General features: G+C 44.8%; 1 protein-coding gene across 1 annotated transcript in view; it reads right to left on the bottom strand.

The window, feature by feature from the left end:
• GRIN2B (glutamate ionotropic receptor NMDA type subunit 2B) overlaps positions 1–22,137 on the bottom strand; it is a 293,640-nt gene that overhangs the window by 34,241 nt on the left and 237,262 nt on the right. The window contains exons 4-8 of the mRNA XM_061206434.1: positions 14,864–15,066; positions 13,955–14,126; positions 13,305–13,458; positions 10,372–10,497; positions 7,016–7,245 (exon numbers count right to left, since the gene is read on the bottom strand). Coding sequence (XP_061062417.1) covers positions 7,016–7,245; positions 10,372–10,497; positions 13,305–13,458; positions 13,955–14,126; positions 14,864–15,066 — 885 coding nt within the window. The remainder of the gene's footprint in view (positions 1–7,015; positions 7,246–10,371; positions 10,498–13,304; positions 13,459–13,954; positions 14,127–14,863; positions 15,067–22,137) is intronic.

Raw genomic sequence — 22,137 nt, 5'->3', positions numbered from 1 at the left:
AAATAACGTCCCTTGCAGTCCCGTGATATGAACAGCACTGTGAAATCCAGAATATAAGAGGGCTGCATTAATAATATTTTCCCCAACAGAGTTGTGAAAATGATACATCTTACAAAAACATGTCCTCAGTCCCCTTTGACAATGACCTCCCTGCTCAGAGGTCTAGTAGAAGGCTGCGCGGGGAGTGTACACGCAGATAACACGTTACATCCTGGGAGAAACTAACAGTAATCAGGCTCAAGGACAGAGCAAAAGGGAGCACACAGTGACACGCGGGATTTTTATTGTCTCCTTAAAATTAACCAGCAGGGAGAAGACTCCCTCTGGGTATAAACCATGTCTCTGCAAATCTTCAGGGCGACGTAGATCTGTTCTTCCAAGCAGAGGAAATTAGTGGGAAGAGGAAATGAACTGGATTCTGCTGTAGGAAATACCCGCTTTGGAAGGACGGGGCGGGGTGGCTGACAAGAGCAGGTGAGTGGGAGGAGCACCAGGGTTTAGGGGGGGCCAAGCCCCTGAGAGTGCAGGTTACAGGAGGGGCACTGAGGCCCCGTGTTCGTTTCCGGTGGCTGCCATAGCAAACCACTGGTGGCTTAAAACAATACAAATTTATTCTCACTCGTTCTGGAGGCCAGGGGTCCAAAATCAAGGTGTCAGCAGGGCTGCGCTCCCTCCAGGCGCTCTAGGGGAGAATCCACTCCTTGCCTCTCCTAACCTCTGGTGGTTCCAGGTGTTTCTGCGGCTGTCACACTCCTGTCTCTGCCTCTTACTTCTCCTCGTCTTCTCTTCTGCGTCAGCTCTCTCTCTGCCTTTCTCTCATAAAGACACTTGTCATTGGATTTAGCAGCAATCCAGGACGGTCATAACCTGAGATGTTCAACTTAACTACATCTGCAAAGATCTCTTTTTTCCAAATAAGGTCACCACTCACAGGTTCCAGGGATTAGGATGTGGACGTATCTTTTGGGGGGCGACCATTCAACCCCTAGAAGCCCCAACAGTATAGCAGAGGTGGGAGGTGAGGTATCCTGTGTGGGAAGTCACAGAAGGTCAGGAAGCAGGTGGTCATTCAAGGAGAGGAGGGCAGGGTGAGGCCTGATGCTATAAAGGGGACACAAGAAGGAGAGAAAGGGGGCCCTGGGGCTCCCTCGGGAGCTCAGCAATCAACACGGGGACACCTGTATCCCTGGACCGGGGGGGTGACCACTGCTAAGCCCTACTGGATGCCTCAGTCAAGGCAGCCGGTCAAGAATGGACTCGGGAATTAGAGTTCAAGGGGGCCAGCTGGGGGCCATAAGTAGTCCCGTTCTCAAATAAACCTAGAGAAGTGGTGAGAGCTGACCCTGAGCAACGGAGCTGGGCTGCTTAAGTCCCAGGGCTTTGTTCTGGATGCATCTGGATGGAGGCGGCCCTGGCAGGAATGAGTGGGTTCAGTACTTGGGGTGGTGGTCCATGCATGGTGTCAGATTGGTTCAGCTAATTAGGAGAACGTGTCCCTTCTCCCACCCATGTGTGTCCTGTACCCCGTACAGTCCCAGGGTTTGGGGAGTTTTCTTCTCTTGTCACTTCCTCCAGAACTGCTCTTGACCAGCTGTAACAAAAGGACCAGATGCCCGACAGCTCCAAGGGACTCCATGTAATAAATCACACCCTTTTTTTGCTCAGCTACCTGGAGGCCCAGCCCAGGCCCTCATTTCTAGGTCCCCGGCTAGTTGGTCATTCCTGCTGCTTTCCCTGGTGAGCTACTTTTAGCTCACTATTCCATGACCTGACCAAGATGGTCTGGGCCAGGACCAGGGTGTGACAGATCAGGCTTGAGGTCAGCTGTCTCCCACTGGCTTCCGGCCTAAAGTTAATAGGGCAAGGAAGTACCATTTGTACAGGGGCAAGCAAGGCCCATTTCCTCACGCATGCTCAAATGCCATCTAAGCATCACACGTCAGTGTAGTTGTGGTGTAAGTGTGCTTATCCCCAGGCTGGTTTTCTTCCAGGATGCACACTGACACATTTGTTCGCATGCTGATTTAAAAAGTCATACACTGCCTATCTGCCAAAGGGACAGGAGACAGCTTCCAGACTCTACGGAACTTCTCAGAAACTCAGAATAGTCATTATCTAGAAAAGCCACGGGGTTCTTACTTAGTTTTTAGAAGGCTATCCTGATTGCGCCTTCAATGTTGCAGGCGAAGATGTCTGCCCTCACTACCCAGATAAACACCTTTTGACATTTAAAGTTCATAAAGTTCCTGTAGTTCCTTGAGGAAAAGAACAGCAAAATACAATGCGGGCGTATGTCACACTGGTGGCAGGAATGTGTAAGGTAGGACGCAGCCTTGGGAGCCCCCTGGCCTGACGGCAGCCCCTAGTGACCTTGGCAGCCTCTGTCTCCTTGCAGGCTTCCTTCACCCCCTGAACCTATCACTGACGCTTCTCTGTCCTGCGGCCACCCCTCTGCCACCCTCCAACAGTGGCTTAAAGCTCACGGTCACAATAGGCCCAGGCTAAAGTCCATTTGTGGGCCATTAGCCTGCCCAGGTCCAGGAAAGCACCACCATTCTCTGTTCAAAGGAATGCCTCTGAAAGACTTATTAAATAAAGGGCAAATGTTAAAATACCATCTAATTATTTTGGATCAGTTAATCAGATAGCTCCTCTTTAACAGAGGAAAAGGATCTCACTCGTTAAGCTTCGGGAAGGTAGATGGGAAGGTTAGGAAGAAAGGGCATTAACTGGAAAGACTGCTGGCATCTGAACACGGTGGCACACTGTTGCGGGGCTGCTAGCCAGCCAGGAACAGCAGAAGGGCAAATGACTTAACCTCTCCAAGCTTCAATTTCCTCATCTACAAATGAAGGTATTATTATAGAAGCACCATTACATAAGATAATCTATGTAATGTATTTGGCATTACGCCTGGCTCCCGAGAGCTGAAAAAAATGTTTGCAGAGATATCAGTGTTGAAGTCATATTAATAATAATGATAATTGCTATTATTATTATCAGTACTAGTAGTAGAGGTAGTAATAGCAGTCTTGGCAGTGGTAGCGTACGGTGACCTGAGAAGGGTTAGGTTAAGTGGAACCAAAACTGAAGGTCACTGAATGAGAGGGTAGGAGATTCAATGAGGAAGTGGGTGGGGTGCAGGGGTGTCAATACCAATCCTTAGCTGTGTCATAACTTTGTCTGGGATTCACTACAAGGGAGACATCCTGGCAAAGTGATTTTTAAAGCCAAACACACAGGAACTCAAACCCTGGCTCTGTCACTTGATAATGTGTGACTTTAGGGAATCATGAAACTTCCCAGAGTCTCAGTGTCCTTATTTGTAAAATGGGAATAATCATACCTGATGAAGATTATTCATATAACATATATGTAAATACTTAATGTATCCAGTGCCCGGAAGATATGTCTCCTGTTCGCCTGGCCAAACTCTCTCCCCTCCATACTGTGGTTGGCCAACTGCGAAATGAGAAATCCATCTGGATAGCTGAGAATATGAGAATGAGCATTGTGGGCTCTTTGTTAAGAGAAGAAAGATGTCACCAGCTTCCTTATATCCTCCTCCCACTGGGAGAGCTGAGGGAATGTACAGTAGGGCTGCTAAATGTTAGAACTTGCACCCATACTTAGTTATAGCAGGTAGTGGAATAATTCTGAATTCAATGATGTAAGGTGCTATTGCAAGATGGAAGCCATCCAATAAAAAAGGAGCCCCCAAATAGGATTTCATGGAAATTTAACTCTGAACATTCTGACTTTGTACCTTAACATAAATGAGATCTGGGAACATTTTCCTGCCATAAAATTGAAGATAATTTCTTAAAATATCTAAATCTAATGACTACAAATATCTCCCCATCATCACTCCACAAAATATGTATCACTTGGTCTGAGTTACATAGAAGATATGTCATCTGTGATCGTCAAAACAAGTATAGAAACCCTTCTCCACTTTAAATGTTACCTTCCTTGATGAAAATTTAATTACACTGAAAAGAGAGTCTTCAAAATCACCTCATTTCTGTTCTCAATGTTATCGTTTTGAAGACTTTACTATTTCCTTTTGCTAAATTCACAGAATATACTTCCTCTCATGTAAAGTCATTCTCAAGACTTAGTTTTCTTTAGGTGTTTTGAAGTAAAACTAATAAGAATTTTGACATTTTAAGTGCACTTTCAGAAAACTCTCTGACTTATAATACTGTTCCTGACACTTATCTGCAGTTATATGTCATTGGTTACTTAAATGTTTTCTATACTTCTGTAAATTATGTTGACACTTTCTGGTCAGATGCTTACAATTCACTATTTTGTCATTTGCAGAGTTCTGAAATGGGTCAGATAATCATTTTCAAACTGAACAGCTGTTAAAGGGTTCTTGCTCTCTTGCTGCTTTCTTTGCTTGTAATGCTTAGTCCATTGCTCTGTGCAAGAGACTCTTAAATTAGTATACCATCTCTCCCTCTCTCCCTATAGACTTTTTGTAAAAATGATAACCAAGTTATGGTCACTGACCTTGTGAAGCTCATGGTCAAATAAGGGGAGATATGGACAGGTACACGTCTGTAGATTACAATGTGGGAGACAAGTGCTATAATAAAGGCATGAATGATTGCCATGACAGAGGAGACAATGGCTAACTTCCCAGATGAGCCCAGATGGGAAGGTTTTACAAATAAAGGGATCTCTGATCTGTGTCTTGCAATTTCAGTAGGAGTTTGGTGAGTGAAGAAGTAAGGAGAAGAACACCCCAGGCAGATGCAGAGAGGCGTCGCTGGGAAGGATAAGGAGGCAAGGATGCCTAGAACATAGGATGCAAGACTCTACGCATTGGCTGATGAGACGGAATTGCTGGTGCACACTGGGAATCATTTGTAAAAGCTCTGAGCGCCACGTCTGAAAAAAGTTGTCTTTATTCTGTAGGCAATGGAGCCACTCAAGTTCTTTAAGCAAAGACGGGATCCAACTTTTCAGAACATAACCAACGTGGTGTGGAGGACAGACAGGGGCAGAGCCTCTCTGTTCAAGCAGCCCAGAACAATATGTTCTTTCGAAACCACAGAAGGGAGAACAATCTCCCTCCATCTCAATTATGCTTAGTTCATGTAGAAAATCATCCAGCTGTTGCCGGATGGCCCTTGAGAGGATGAGAAACATAAATACAGTGTCCTAACCAATTCTCAGAGGAAACGGAAGAAAACACCGTGATAATTGTGGTGGATCCCTCACTTAACAGCCCAGAGTCCCCGGAAGGGCTGTGGCCCACCACCCTTCGACCATGTTATTTACTGCATGGTGACACGGTCCCACCACACTCTGCACGGGGACATAATCCGCCACACCCCTGCCGTTCCCTGATGTGAGGATACGGTCCTCCGTACCCCTGACAGATCCACACGTGGGGACATGGTCTGTCACGCTTCTGCCACATTCGTGTCTTAGGGTGGCCGTGGCCCACCTCAGCTCCGCCACATCCAAGTACGGAGCCCTGAGGAATCAGCTGTTCTCAGCACCACGACTGCCCAGGTCACAGAAATAGGCACAAAAAGTAGTTGTAGAAAGGGATGAAGGGAGAGGTCTAGCTCAAAGTTTCTGAGAGGATCAAAATGGTAAAGGAAGGATGCTGACAAAGGAACAAGGAGAGAGAGAAAGGTTTAAAATGAATTAAGTAATAGATGGATGAATATCTGAAGAAATGAATAATAAATCATGAGTTAGAAGAAAAGAAGAAAAAAAAAAGCTTAAAAATAAGGGAGAAGGAAATAGAAGAGAGGGAATGTTTTTAAAAGTAAGGAAGAAAAATAAAGTGAAAAGGAAGACAAACCAGAGAAAGAGCTAACCTAAAGAGGTAAACATCGTGAGTGATCCATGTATGCGTGTGTGTATATATATATATATTTTTTTTCATTCCCTTAAGAAGCTATTTATCTTCCTTATGCTTTTGAACGTCCTTGGTGAGTAGTGATGAGTAGATGGAGAAATCATAACTTGAGTCCCCAAAGAGAATATCTCCTCCTTTTCGTTCTTCTCAAACCATTTGCTAAGTGTTTAAGGTTTTGTCTTGGGAAAAGCTGACCCATGTGATAAAGCATTATCTACATATGACCTGTGTGGTCTAAACACACATCTGTCTATATCACATAGTTTCATCCTGGGGGAAGGGGTGGGAAATCACATTTTCTAAATTTTAAGGAAACGGAGAAGAGGAGACATTGTAAGTGAAAGTCTCCGGAGTGATTTGGGGTATCCAGGGGCTCTCCTGGGTACTCCAGGAAGGTAGCCTCTAGTACTGGGGTTGGACCAGAGCTCCCACGGAACCTGTGTTGCTTCCAGCAGACCTAGAGAGTCACATGTACTGAGCCTGGGTTTTACACATCCTCACCCAGAAAACATGGCAACCAGCAGACACCTACTTCCCTTCCTCTCCTCACGGCATAGGCCAGCAGGGAGGCCTGCGGCTGCTACGGGGACAACCCATTCATCGGCACCCCCTGATCCAGTTAAATAGCAGCTACTTTTCTTCAGGACACAATGAGAATAATCCTTTTTCTCAACCCTGGGAACCCACGAGTGTGCAGAGGAACAAAGGGGGAGCATGCAGGCGAACAGCCCTGGGAGGAAAATGAAGGCCGTGATGGGCCGGCACCCTCAGCGTGGGTGCGCGGGGCGGTCCTCTAATAACAGCCCAAACGCACAGCCCTGTGCTACTGATAGGCCACCTGAGCATCCCAGACAAGAGGAACCCTGTACTCAGAAAACCGCTAACACACCAAGCCCCTCATTTGCAGCCCAGGGTGTGCTGGTGACAACCTTTCACAAATGAGAAGGCGAACGTGAAGTAATATTATTTCGGTGGGGAAACTGAATTCTGCTCCCGTGTCCCAATTTCAGGAGCCATAAGGAAGAACGGTCGATTCTAAAGATTTAGGAAATTAACCGGTCCGTGAGAGCTCTGAGTGTGGCTCAGAATGGGACTGGGGGAAGGACGGGAGGTTTCAAATGGTGCTCCTACCTTTTTGTCACTCAGGCCGGAAACCTGGTCCACATACTCCTCTTGGATCATGAAGGCAGCTAAGTTGGCAGTGTAGCTGGCCAGGAAGATGACAGCAAAGAAGGCCCACACCGACACCATGATCTTGGAGGTGGTCCCCTTTGGGTTCTGCACGGGGACGGAGTTGTTAAACACCAGACCCCACAGTAACCAAATAGCTTTGCCGATGGTGAAAGATGGGCCACCCGGCTCTGGCAGGACAAAAAGACAAGGACAGAAGGTTAAGACAGAGTCACTGGTTCTATTTAAACCTACAAGTACATAGAGCCGGTAAGTTCCTGCTCAGAGCAGGAAACCCGCCAGCGAAGCCCCAGCCCTAAAGCTACCCTTAGGTAGCTTTTTCAGTTGAGAGCTTGTGTCTCTCTTCTCCTGGGACCCACAGGAAGGTGGAAGAGAAAAACCAAAGGCCTGGGGTGTGTGCGGGTTCTTACTCCAACCAACAATCATGACTCAGCCAGGGCACCGCAGGAGCCAGCTTCCTGCCCTGATGGATGTAAGACCCTTAAGAGCCCATAAAGACTGAGTAACGAAGGCAACCATCCCACTATGGTCACACTTGCATCCTCATTACCACGTTCCCAAAATTTATATTTGTATCTCCCGAGAAAGCATTTCAATTTCAAAGAAGGTCAGCAAGAACCTTGTGGGGTCTTTTTCTCGCACTAGTCATAGATCTCCTCCAATTTTAGTCACGGATGCCGCTTTGAATGCAGTTGATCCTGATTCTTCTGTGGCTCCCAGCTCTTAGCACTCAATGTTTTGAAGGCAGCCTTGACCTCACTCCAGGGCCAACACCTCCCATCTGGTCCCCTCCAGTAGTGCCTGCCTTCCGTGTAAAAGAATACCAGGTGGCCCAGAGAGTCTGCCAGAGATCCCTGGCTTGGCCACATGTATCTGAGGGCGGAAAGGTAGGCTGTCTTTGTCCTCCACCCAACCTTCACACAGATCACGCAGGGCTTCTGCCCACATATTTATTGTGACCTCTCTGCTTTCTCTGCTTGGCGATGGTGAAATCTTGCCTGCTGTCTGGCTCTGCATGCAGCCCCTCCGCTGCAGAAACGAACACCTGCCTGCACAGTTTTACCGCACATTAGCACAGGTGTTTCGATGCTATCTGTGATCCTGAGAGCATCTGCTCAGTCACCTAAATCATCAGTGACTACACGTGTCGAGCCTAAGATCTAACTGTGCACACACATCTGCGCGAGGGGACCTTATTTCATGGAACAGATGCATAACTAAAAAATTGTTTATAAATCAAAGTTTTGTGCATTGTAAAATGCCCCAAGGAGACTTGATAGTTAAAGCGGCCCCACGTTGAATTCTTTGGCAAAGTCAGGCATCCTTCGGTAAAGTGAGTAATCGTAAGCCCTTGCTCTGATTTTTGTGTCTGAATTTTTGCCTCTTTGATTTTCTTTGCAGGGTCGGGGAGGGTGAACACTAGCTTTGGTTCTTGACATTGTCAACATATGTCTGTACTCTTGTGCTTCTCGGATGTTTCACTTGTTACTAATGCCCATTGAGATGGGGAGTAGTCATGGCTTTTGGATGACCCTTTGGCACAGGCAGGGAGCCCCTGACTATTCCGTATTGTGGAGGCATCCAAGTGTCCACCCCAGAAGGCACACCCCTAATGAGAAGGTAGGTCTGCACCTGGAAATACTTCAGTGCAGGGGTGGTTCATAGCTTGGACTGTGAATTCAACAGAAGCACAAGGGGAGCTTTGACAAAATACTGACACACCATCCCCAGAGATTCTTATTAAATTGGGGTGGGGTGGGGTGGTTATTCTAACATTCAACCAAGGTAGAGAACCACTATTTTGAAACATACAATGGTTCAAGTCCCGCTCTGGACTTAGTGAATCAGAATATTAGAATATGAGGTCTATGCATCTTTGTCTTTTAAGTGCCCTATAGGTAATTCTTATGTGTAGCTGGGGTTAAGAATCTTTCCTCTTTGAGGCATAATTCCAGGATAAAGCTCACATGGTGGACGGGAGAAGACTCAGAGAAGGCATAATATTTCCTAATCCTGGTGTTCTCAGGAAGTTTTAGAAGAGATATCTATAAGGACCCCTTGGCCCCCTTCAGAAATCTAGTAAACTTTTTGTGAAGTCTCATAAATGCCTCAAACACATGGGTAGCCCTCACATCTCTGGACCTTCCTAGCCAGGAAGATGGACCACCCCCAAGAGTAGCTGTGGGTGAGAATTGTTATCTCCCAGCCATTTTATTTCAAATACCCAACTCCTCTACCTCCTGGCAGAGAGATGTGAGCCGGGGACACATGCTTTGGGGATCTTGTACCTCAGAGGTTATCCTTTGGCTGTGGAGAGCTGTTTCAGCCACAACTACCCTGCATGTACCCTGGGGTAACCTGTTTTTTCTTACTCTTGATACATGTGTCTAACCTGCCTTGTTAGCGCATCTGATCGGACAGACTGCTCATAGCCTAAGGTTATCAAAAGAGTTTCCTCTGACATATTTATGTTACTCGTTTCTGCTGCCAGCTTTGATCTCACTTGCTTAGGGGTGGAACTGGGCTTGGGGTCAGGCTTGAGGCAGGGAGGGGACATACAAACTAACACCTAAATTGGGGTCTTTGTGTGTGTGTGTGTGTGTTTGCTTCTTGTTGTTTATTTGCTTTAATAATGGGAAATGATCAGAAAGTTTTGGAATCTACACAAGTTTTTGTTAAGGAGTTCAGTCACACAGTCTAGAAGATAGGTAATAATAGAAGAAAGATAAAAGTTTTCACATTCATGCTCTACTAAGTTTGGGCTACTTAATGGAATGGCTACATGTGCATAAAACTTAAAAGACTAGAAGTATATATACCAATATATTAACAGATATTATTTCTTGCTGATAAACTTACGAGTGATTATTTTTAGTTTTATCTAATGCGTTTGCAAATCTTTCATAAATTCCGCAATAAACTTTAAAAGTCAGGATAAAGCTCTACTCTTTCCAAATGAGCAGATGAGTAGAACGTTACGAGGGGGTCAGTCACTATTTTTAAGGTATATTACTTTCATATGAATTAGTCTTCTACTTACTTCTCAAGTTAAAGAACAATGGTAATCCCAATTGTCACCGTACATTTAGAAATTAATATTTTCTGAACACCAAGGTAAAATGAAAACCCACAGCACTGATTAGAACCCCTTAATTGGGGTCTTTCTAACGAGTCACCAAGGTGGTGACCTTGAAGACTGAGGGTTAGGGTGGAGGCAGGCAGTAGATGGGGGGCACAGAGATTCTGAGCTGAGAACGAGAGAAAGGCAGAAATGCAGCGGTTACAGCTGGCCTTACCCCTGCCATCGGCGAGGCACCTGTTGTAACCCACAGGGCTAAAGTACTCGAAGACAAAGACGGCCACGGCTGAGACGATGAGGAGCATCACGAACATCATAACCCACACGTCGGCGCTGAATGGCTCTGGGGAAGCAAAACGTCAGCGCTCAGGCTCAGCGTTATCGCAGAGAACAAACAGGTCCTGATTAATTCGCACGTTCATTCACTCGCGCGACTCCCAGCTTCGGGGAAACAAGCCACAGGTGTGTGCGTCCCTTCAGAAAGCCATGGCTTGGCTTAGGGAGGAAGGAGTAAGAGGCTGTGTCTGAGCGTCTCCATCCCCCTGATGGGTGTGTCCAAGCTTGTTTTCTTTCAAACATATGAGAAGGGCGGCCTCTTGCCCGTCCTTTTTGAGACTGTACAGATAGTTTCTGCCATGACTGGACCGATATCTGGGTCTTTTGGAAAACAGTGGAACTAGAAGAAGTACTAGACATGGATAAGTGAGTCGTGTTGGACTGGCTCTTGGTTTACGCTCCTATCTATATGCCACACCCCACAGCTGGACCTGGAAAAGTTTTCACCAATGCTTCCGAGCCTTGAGGCCAAGTTCATTCTCAACAAACTTGGTTACTCTTTGTGGCTTGAATTGGTTCAGTAATAATTAGGCACAGTGAATAACTCCCTTGCCCCCTTGCTTCACTTCTCTTAAACTTTCCAGCCTAGATTTGCTTTTTCAACCTGGTTTGACGTGGTATATTTTATTAGACATCATGAGTGTAGGAGAATACGTCAATGTTAAAAAAAAAATCCATCCACATTAAATATCAGTGTCTACAACACTGGGAATTTAGCAAACGACAAGGGGACATGATAATGAACAAAACAACCTCAATCTAGTCCCTATTTCCAGGTGGCAAGGTTGATGGGACAAGAACAGGCTAGAGAGTAAGAATGGTCTACATATGCTTTCTTTAACTTTTTAAAATCATTTTTGCTGACTCTCTTCCAGTTGATCTAAATCTCTCTGGCTCAGAGGTGTCCAGAAATTGAATACTGAATTCCAGGAGCCCTCTCTCTGGAGGCCTGTAAAAAGGGACAATCACTCTTCGGTCCCATAATACAATGCTTCCTCAATTGTGCCTCAAAATAGTTCTGGCCTTTTTAGCTGTCACATCACACTGTAAATTCAGAACTAAGTGAATTAACATGCTGTTTCCTCCATCTTCCAAATCATTTATAAAGATGAAATTGAAAAGGGAGGGAAATGGGCTGAAAATTCGAAAATATTTCCTTATTTTGAAACCTACTTTACTTTTGAACTCCCAAGGGAATTATAAAAGCCTGGTCACTTAATTAATTTAAAAGGGACCTTGATAAGGCACACACCGACTGTGAAATGCAAAACCTTTCGGTGGCAGCCAGAGATGCGAGGGTGGAAGGTACAACTCAAAGCCTCTGTACGGTGGAATAGAGACCCTCTCCTCGTTGGGTCTGATTGATTGCAATCCTACTCTGATCCCAGTTTGTCCAAGATTAGGAAATAACTGAGTAAAAGCACTGTCTCTATGCTTTCTTTCCCCCCATTAAGCCCAGAGCAACTTTCGATACACAAAATACAAAAAATATTTGTGTTGGTCTATATAATTTAGAGAGTACTTTCACCACATAGTTTCTACTATCCTTTAATGGCCCTTTCATTATGGATTATTATATCTATTTTACAGAGCAGTAAACTAAGACTTAAGAGGTCCCAGCCCTTTGTAAGTTCATGCTCAGAAGGTGGCAGAGCCAGGTTATGAACAGAGGGCCTCTGAAGGCAAAAGTCTGTGCTTTTCCATTTTATATCACATCTTAGTCTCGGCCCACTGCACTGTTTCCTGATTTTAGGAGTCGAGCTCTGAAATGCCCCCATGTGTACTAAAACACAGGCTGCAAGGGCTGCCACATCTGGGCTTTAATCCTGGATCTGCTCCTTACTAGCTGAGAGACGGCTGGAAAATTGCATAACCTAGGATTCAGTTTCCTAAGCCATAAACTGGGTATTAGAGTAGTGTCAATGAAGTAATATAATCAAAGTTTGTACAACGATGCCTGGGCCTTCACATAGCAAGTGTTCAATAAAAAAAAGTGCTGGTATCCTTTAGAGAGACTGTGACTGTTCCAAGGGCTTTCAGCTTGTTTATGACCAAACCAGCTTCCTATCTCCTAGCCCAGTGGTCTGTTTTCAAGGTGACATTTTATTTTCCAATCCCTTGCTCTCACAGCCCCTGCCAAAAATATGGGGTATGAGCTCACAAAAGACCTCATCTAATTGAAATCTTGGCCTCATCTCACCCAGTCTTATATCATATGGAAGGCTCTGACACATAAGTAATGCTGGAGAGTGAGGTACAGGTTCTATGGGGAAGGATGGGGTCGGTGGGCGGGAGACTCAGAGCAGCTTTATCTGGCAAAGCCTCCAAAAATTCACGTGAAAACAGAAAACCTTTTTTTTTTGGTAGCACTGAGCTCCACTCTTGGAGCTAATTTGAAACAAACAGGTATTTGAAGGATATCCAGAATTAGACATTATTAAGGCAGGAAGCAGCTTCAGAGATCAGCTAGTCGAAATGCCTTCTTCTATGGATGAGGAGACTGGGTCCCAGGATGAAGCAAGTTTGTTCAAGGTCAAATGCAGGAGTGAGACTCAAGTAGGACCCATGGTTACCGGTCCTGTACTGTTTTCTTACCGGGTACCATGCCTTCCTATTTCTGAGGGTATTCTTCAGTTTTCATGTTGGAGAATGATCAATTCTGAGGTCTCCAAAATGAAATCCCTGGCTGAGGGAAGCTCCTGAAAAATCAGCTCCTGGCTGAGAGAGCCTGGCCACGAGCTCCTGCACCTGTTCCTCATTCCCTCTACCTGTGCCTGTGTCCACATCCTTCACGCCTGCAAGCCCATCACTCACCTAAGAAGGCAGAAGGTGAGACGGTCCCATTGCTGCGTGACACCATGACACTGATGCCAGTCTCTATGAAGGGCACGGAGAAGTCGACCACCTCCGATCGCTCCTCGTTGATGGTCAGCGACCCCACTGCCATGTAGGCCCTCTTCATGACCACCTGGGGAGAAAGACGCAAGGCTCCAGTTAGGGCATCCAGGAAGGCAAGGGGCCACCATGCAGAAAATATTTGGGGCCCTAAAGTGCTTTCCTTTGTATAGTGGGAACAGTACATTTCATTTATAGCCTTCCCTCGGTATCCGCGGGGGATTGGTTCCTGGACCCGCCGTGGATACCAACACCTGAGGACGCTTAAGTCCCAAAGTCAGCCCTTCTTATCCGCGGATTCCACCAACTGAAGATTGTAGACACAGTACAGGATCCGCGGTTGGCTGAATCCACAGATGCAAAACCCACAGGTAAGGAGGGCCGACCATATACTTATTGAGAAAAATCTGCTCATAAATAGACCACATAGTTCAAACCCATGTTTGTTGTTCAAGAGTCAGCTGTACTATTTTATATTTTCTAAAATTTATAAAATGAGCATTTTAAAAATATTTAAATGAAACAAAATAAATGAAACACGGAAATGGCCCTTAATTCCTGACACTTACCTCTCCAATCATACCATTCCAGGTTCCATTGATTTTCTTCCCATGCTTGCCATTGGTAACCAGATAAAGATCATAGGTGAACTTCACAGATTTAGAAATTTTCTTAAGGATGTCAATACAGAACCCCTTGCAGCATTTTTTGATGTAACCTGGCTCCTCATCTGTTTTATTTCTAACCAGGTAAAGAAACAAAAAACAAAAACAAGGCTTTTATACAAGAGGCAAAATATTACCCTTGCCAACCACAAAGCAGGCCCTCCTTCACAGCTCAGCACAATTTATGTCAGGCCTGGGTGAGGACATAAATCAGACCACAGAACTGCTATAATCTCATTACCTCATCATATTGGACCATGTTTTCTCATAATTTTAAATGCTCCTTTGAAGTATAATATATATCAGGAAACTGCACATATCCTAAGGGTTCAGCTGGATGAATTTTCAAACACTGAACCCACCCATTTAACCAGAACTCAAATTCAGATACAGATGAGTTACCAGCACCTTAGAGGCCTTTTGTTCTCCCTTCCAGGCCCTTCCCACCCTCACCAAAAAGAACCATTATCCTGACTTCTATCAGCATAGATTAATTTTATCTATTTCCAAAAATGTTTCTAAAGACATGCTGGCCTCAGATAACATCTTTCAACACCAATGTAAACTTAAATCTCCACGAACTTGAGGTCCTGGTCACTGAGACCACGCAAGGCCCCAGAAACGATAACATAGTTAGCAGTAATTCTCCCGGGTCATGATCCGGACAGAACCAGATGCCAGACCACAGGGCTGCCAGAAACTCCACTGCTCAACAGTAACGAAATTCAGACATGGTGCCCAATTCATTCTGTGCCTCGGATCCCAGCCAGGTGCTGACAGCTGGGGCAAATCTGACTTTCCCAGGCCACGTACTCAGAGATGATGCGCTTTTGGCAGGGCACCGTGTTCCTCATGCAAGTTCCACTCAGAGGGTCCACGCTTTCCACAATGACAAACGGGGCCTCCTCCAGGGTTACGATGCTCAGATGGTCATCCTCCTGCTCTTCCGTCTCAGGACACATTCGGGGCCACACGTAGTACTTCATCTGCAGGGACTTGTCTTTCCACTTCCCCACCTGCACAGGGATAAACAAGGACTCAGAAACCACTGGTGGAGACAGAGCCGCTTCTCCTGGCATCACCTGGGAAGCTGTTAAACGAAGTCCAAAGATGCAGGCATTGTCCACAATAGAGACGAATCCTCCTTAGACCACATGCTCAGGACGAGACTACTGTGTCCAAATCTAAGAAAGGTAGGCTCTTCATCTACTCACCCACTTACCAAACATGTGCCCGGCACTCTGCTAAACCTCGTGGCTTAATAAAGCATCTTTCTGCCCTTTGTCAAGTTCACACTGAGTGAAGGAGTCAGAAATGTAAGCAAATGTTTACAGCACCGTGTGGTAAGAGCTAAAACTGAAGCCTGTCCCAGTGCTGGGAGGAGGCCAGAGCTTCCTCCCTTGAGTGCCTATTGGTGTTTTCTCCTTAACCGTAACAAGGAGCAGGACGGTGAGAGCAGCAAATAGCTTTGGAAAGGTCAACAGAGCGACTGGAGCAAATGAGCCAGAGGATGTGCTTTGGCTCGTGCCAGAGGTCTAGTGGGAAGCCACGTGGAGAACTGGGTGCATGTGAATTGGAATAAAATGGTGAGTCAGGATGAAAGAATAGAGCACAGCTGGGCTGGGGAAGGGAGTGTGGTCGAGGGGGTGATGAACGTCACGGGTCAGCGTGGATACGCACCTGCTGGGCTGGGTGCGCGCCCCGGGGGTGGGGATCAGAGTGGTCTCTCTGTGAGCTGCCACACATGGCCACATGGGCTGTGTGCCTCCACTTCACGTACTCCAGTGTGAAAGGCGGGTGCCCCTGGCATCATGCACGTGGTGGCCCTGCTGCCAATCATCGGGAGAAATGTGTGGGTTCCATTCTTTTTTAAAAGAGCCATTCGTTCCTGTTTTTATAATAGAATCTGCATGCCTTGTTGGTAGGTTCTTGCTCTCACCCTGTCATTGAGTTTATTGAAGAAAGAGGGAACGCCTTTTAACTTTCTATAACCAAACATCTTCAGTTATCACCAGGAATTGGAGATGGCGAGTTCCTGCATTTTCTTTCCTCTATGCAGCGAAACAAATTAGTAGCACAGGTGAGGCACCAGGACTACGAAACGACTTAATTTATGAACTACGAAAACCAACAAGGAGCAACAAATGGGCAGTATGTCATAAATTTTCAAGCAAATGGCTTAGATTTCCGTATTAATACAAAACCAAAATTCACTCCTTTGCTACTGCTTTTGTCTACACCTAAGTTTCTACCTAGTGCCTCCCTTGGTGTGGTTTATACCTCCCCCCAACCTGTTTGGTAGGTGTTGCCTACTTTCATGCCCAAATTAGGCCTGTACAGCCACCGCCTTTGTTCCCGTGCATCACTGTAACACAGGCAGTGGCTCGGTGGCCTGGGCTCTTTCGTTTGGCATTAACCCTGATGCTAGTTTTCTTCCAAGTGTGTAGCCATATGTCACTTCTGTGTTCGGAATTATGCATTGAAGCAAACATTTGCTTCCCTTTACATGTATAGTCTCTTCCGTACTGTTGGTTCTGATTTTGGTACAAGTCTATTTTTCTTCACATTACTAAGACTACTCATTTCTAAAACAAAAATGTCCAAATAGCTCCCCAGCCATGTGGAGATCTTAATGTCTTCTGCCTGTGATTTGGGGGTGGTGGGGATTGGGGAAGGGAAGACCCAGCCGTGGGAGCCCATGACATTGGGTCATGTCCATCTCCATGCGGCCCTAGTTACCCCAGTGGCCAAACTGATATTTTCTGCATGTTCCATTATGTGAAAAGGACTGGGAAGCCCTAAGGTACCTATTTTTATTTTTTCACTGCTATCATGTTCCCCCAGTAGTCTCTCTGAGTTTTTTTCTTTAATCCAAATGTATGCTCTTCCATCTTTACTGCTACTAGCTTAGCCCAGTGGTCCAGCAGCCCATCTTGGGATTACTGCAGGCAAATTCAAACTTCACATAAGGTTTCCCCTAGAGTCCACTGTGGACACTGCTGCCAGATGGCTCTTCTTAAAACATCATTTCATCATATAATTTCTATTCAAAAATTTCAACAACTTCCCACCACCCTCAGATTGTGTCCAAACTTCTCACCTAGATGGTCAAGATTTGTGCATTGAGCCTAATCTACCTTGATACAGTTAACTTCACTATTTTGAAACATGCATCCTTTATTAAAGTTGGAAAAGGAAGCTGTCAGTTTTGGAAGTCAACATAGGTTAATCAGGAACAGGTTTCAACAAGCTGGCTGTATTTTCTTTTCTGATAGTCTCACTATATCTGTGAAACAAAAATGCTGCAGACATAGCATGTTGGCGAAGTTTTTTCATGAAACTTGTGAACAAGAGGGAATATAATATAGATCCTTGTATACTTGATAGATTTGAAAGGAGTCTAAAATCCATATCCAAAAAAAAAAAAAAAAAAAGACAGTTTAACGAATTAATGCCAACACAGAAAAAGGTCTCTAGTGACATGTCGGGGACTCTGTTTTTAGAAGTGGCCTGTGTAGTGTTTCAGAAAACAAAACAGAAGTCATGCTCACCAAACTGCAGATAACACAAACTAGAAAGGATAGAAGATATACTGCAATGCAGAATCAAGGTTGGAAGCCATATGAATTCACTGGAATAATGGACTGAACGGAATAAAATTCAACAGTATTTATACTTAATGTGTAGCATTTAGATTTTTTAAAAGCAACTGCACAATACTGAAAAGGAGATATTTCAAGGAACAGCAGCCTACACAAGCTATTGCAATGACAAATGGTGTATTTACAAACTTACGGAGTCTAGCTCACTGAGGGAGGGGAGGGTATGGATGATCCCACCCTGCTCTGTGTTCATCATACCACAGCTGGAAAGCTTGGTTCTGATCCTATAACCCTATGATCAACTGATTTTTATTTACTATCTCATCCTCATTTCCCCAGCAATAATCTGTTCATGAGGTCTCCTCCAGCACTCTTTCTTAACTTCCTGTCAAGATAGCTGGATCACATCCTTGCTTCGCTTCGACGTAATGCAACCAACATCAACTGCACATCAGTTCTGTGCCAGGCGCTGGGCTGTGTGCTAGAGAAAACAATACCAGGCAACATTTACTAAGGGCTTAGTATGTGCTAAGCACCAAACACAACCAGGAATCTCACGTATCGTCAGAGTGAGGCTGTTATTTAATGTCTCATTTTGCAGGTGTGAACAGAGGGGTCTGATGACTTGCTCGTGGTCTCAAGGTAAGTGAGCACAGTGTCTGGATCTGAAGCTGATCAGTCTGGCTCCAGAGCTTGGGCTCCCACCCACCATCCTGCATTGCTTTTCGGATAATAATGAAGGAGTAAGACACGGTCCCTGTCCTCCAAGGACAGTCCCCTGGGGAAAGACACTGTCTATTGACAGCCATATCAAGTCAGGCTTTGGTAATTACCCTAATAAAAGGTCTAAAGAGGGCTTCCCTGGTGGTGCAGTGGTTAAGAATCCGCCTGCCAATGCAGGGGACACGGGTTCGATCCCTGGTCCGGGAAGATCCCACATGCCACGGAGCAACTAAGCCCGTGAGCCACAACTACTGAGACCACATGCCGCAACTACTGAAGTCCCGCACCTAGAGCCTGTGCTCCGCAACAAGAGAAGCCACCACAATGAGAAGCCCCTGCTCGCCGCAACTAGAGAAAGCCTGCGTGCAGCAAAAAAGACCCAACACAGTTAAAAATAATAAATAAATAAATAAATAAATAAATAAAGAGATTAAAGAAAAAAAAAGGTCTAAAGAATTACTCGGATTCAGAGTAGAAGTGACTATTTCTGAAAGGGTCAGGGAAAAGCTTGACTGGGACCCTTTTTTAAGCTGGGCCTTGAAATGGAAGTGATGGCTCAGTAGGTGAAGAGTGGTTTATCTGCTGAGGCAAGAGCAAAGTTGCAGAGTCCTGCAGCTGCTGCATGGAAAGACCAAGGATGGTCCTTCACGTGTGGGGAGAACCGGTCTAGCTTAGTTCTCTTCCTTAGAGACCTGCCCCCTCCAGCCAGAAGATCTCTGTTACTCTTGACAGCCAGCTAGATTGTATAAATCTGTTCCCAACTCCTTGTTCGACGGCTTCAGGTTGGTAGTTTGAAACTGGTCGTGGGCACCATGAAATCAGGGCTGCCCCTGCCCAGCCCTGCCCCCAGCAGTTAACCACTTACCAGATCACCACTGCCCAGAATAACCAAATCATTCATTATTTCATGCTCTTTACTTATTTCGTGACTTTTTAGATGTCTTGTCTCCTAAACGAAATTCTTATTTTTGATTCGTTTTTTATCCTTTTAATATATGTGGGATAGTAAGTTGTTTGTTTTTTTTTTGCCTCACCCCAAGGCATGTGGGATCTTAGTTCCCCGACCAGGGATCGAACCCACGCCCCCTGCATTGGGACCACAGAATCTTAACCCCTGGACCGCCAGGGAAGTCCTTCCTAAACTAAATTCTGAATATGTCTCTAAGTATTTCTGTGACTGCAGACAAATATCTATAATTCTCTGAGCCTCAGTTTCCACATCTGTAAAATAGGCAGTGGTTGCTAAGGTGTCTTCTACATAATTTCATGATCTTTAGGACACGGCTCCCTACTACATTTCTATCTGATGAGAGCCCAGTAAAAAGGTGTTCTTAGTGGTTATTTCCTAAAGGGACGGAAGTATCTGATCTGATTCTACAAAAGATTAGCTTGTCTTAAAGTCTTGATTCTTTTTTTTTTGAGGAATTTTTTTGAGGAAAGCCCTTAGTAGAGCCTCTTTAGGCGTCAAAGGTTATTTTCCCCAAGTCAAATCATCCATCTTCAAGGATGATTACAGTAAGAAAGAAAGTTAACAAATTCCTTCAGGACTGAAAGGAGAAACAGGTTTGAAAAAAACCCAACACAACTCTGCTATGAATATCAAGATTTGCAATGCCACTACACAGTGCTTATGTTAAAGAATGTGTTTAGTTACCACAAATTAATTACTTCAACTTCTTGTGAAGCAAGACGGTTAGAAATAAGTAAACAACTAAAATTAAATAAAATAGGGGCTATTTATGTGGAAGAACAAGGTATGTTTCAAGCAATTCTTCTTTTAAGGGGGAAAATGTATGGTGAAAATATTAAAAATGGGAAAGTTTGTAAAAGTAAATAGAGAAAGAGAAGCCTGAGATTCTGAAAGGAAAAATCTTCAATTCTTTTCTAAGGTGTCTGAACTGGCGTTAGTATATCATATTGGATATGCAGAGTAGGAGGAAATGAGGTTAACAGGAAATATTTCAGAAAAAATTCAGTGAGAAAAACTGAATGAAAAATTTATAGTCGAGAGTAAAATATGTTCAGGAGGAAGGAAAAAACCTTAAGAAATAATGAAGAAAATGTCTGTAAAGCACTCTGAATTCCTCAGAGGAAAGCGCTAAACAAACATCTCCAGAAGCACATTTAACAACAACATCTGTCTGTAAAAAATGCAGTTCCCTGCCACACTAAGATTTCAGAAGATCTCTTGAGACCTGAAATCATCTTTCTCAAGAAAAAAAAAAATCTCTGATTAGTTTTCTCAGGAAAACATGGAGTCATTTTGAGGGTTTCTGGTTGCTTCTCTCAGTACAAGCTGAACACCTGTTCAGCTGGGGATTTCTCCTCAGAAGGAAGTCTACCTCACAAACCTACAGCGTGTTACTCCATAAGCTTTCCCTTAGGAAAATTCTAGAACCAATCTGTGGTGATGGGAGACGTCAAAGTCTTCTTTCTGCTAACAGATTTCCTCCACCGCCGGCAGTGAAGCTGGCACCCAACAGCACGCTGGGACACACAGGGGCGGCACTCCTGGAAGCCCCCGAATCTGTCCCCTTGGTGAGCGTGTCCTCGGGGAGAAGGAGAGGAGCCCAGGCAGGGCATGGCTTCTGTGAAGGCCACCGTAGTCCTTGCCCAGAGAGCAGAGGGCATTGCTCTCCCTGGTCAGCCTCTCTCATCTGCAGGCAAAGTCATCTCTCAAGATGCTGGAATGAAAGCCCTTAGTAGAGCCTCTTTAGGCGTCAAAGGTTATTTTCCCCAAGTCAAAGCATTGTTGTTTCTTGCTGGAGATGACATCTGGATCTAACACTAAACGCTTGCTGCTTATTTGACGCCTTCGTCTGACTGTTAGAATGCAAAATTGAAAACTACATGTAATTTCCCTGAGCAAGCCGAAGGGACCAGCAGTCTCTGCCAGGCAGGCCGGATCTGCACCCCATCCCGTCCCAAAGTGGTGTCAAGCAGGCAGCTGTCATGTGTGGGGCATGCCCTGGGGCAGACCTGAGACTCCTAATAGGACAGAAATCTGAGGAGAGCAGGGCACTCCTATTTCTCCTCCCCCAGAGCTACACATCTCAGCTCTGAGGATTGTCAAAGGTAAAGTGTCTGATAACACTTCATTTTGTTCAATCTTTATTTTTCTGCATTCATCCCTCCCCTCCATTCCTCATAAGCAAGTAAATATTCTGGTGTATGACCATCCATTCTCTATTCATACAAAATACATCTGTGAGTATGTATGTATGAATGGGTTTTTCCAAAGTCAGATGTGTATGTGTGAGGTATGTATGTATGTATGTGATTTTCCAACACCAGGTCATAGTATGCATGTCTCTGCAAACGTGCTTTTCCCACTTAATTATACATCATGGGCTTCCTTCCAACTCAATAGATGGCAGACTTGAGTCCTTTTAATAGCTGCATAGTACTTCCTAATAATGAATTCATCCTAATTTATTCAGTCATATCCCTATTGATAAACATTTAGGATGTTCCCCCCAAATTTAACAAAAACGCATACTATTGAATACATATCTTGGTATTTCCAAAGCATCAATTACCAATAATAAAAAAGTAGAATGAAAGGATATTTGTGTTTTCAAATGTGCTTGATGTTGCCAGACTACTTTACCAAAGGTTTAGAGTGACTGAAATTCCCATCAGCAAAGCACAAGAATGCGCCTTACTCACATTCTCACCAGCACTAGGTTGTTACCCCTATTAAACGTTCGCCAATCTGAAGAATAAAAAATGGTATCTAATTGCTCTAATTTTCATCTCCTT

This window comes from Eubalaena glacialis, chromosome 11 (assembly GCF_028564815.1).
Source record: "Eubalaena glacialis isolate mEubGla1 chromosome 11, mEubGla1.1.hap2.+ XY, whole genome shotgun sequence".
NCBI classification, from domain to species: Eukaryota; Metazoa; Chordata; class Mammalia; order Artiodactyla; family Balaenidae; genus Eubalaena; species Eubalaena glacialis.
This window is presented reverse-complemented; position numbering and strand designations above follow the sequence as displayed.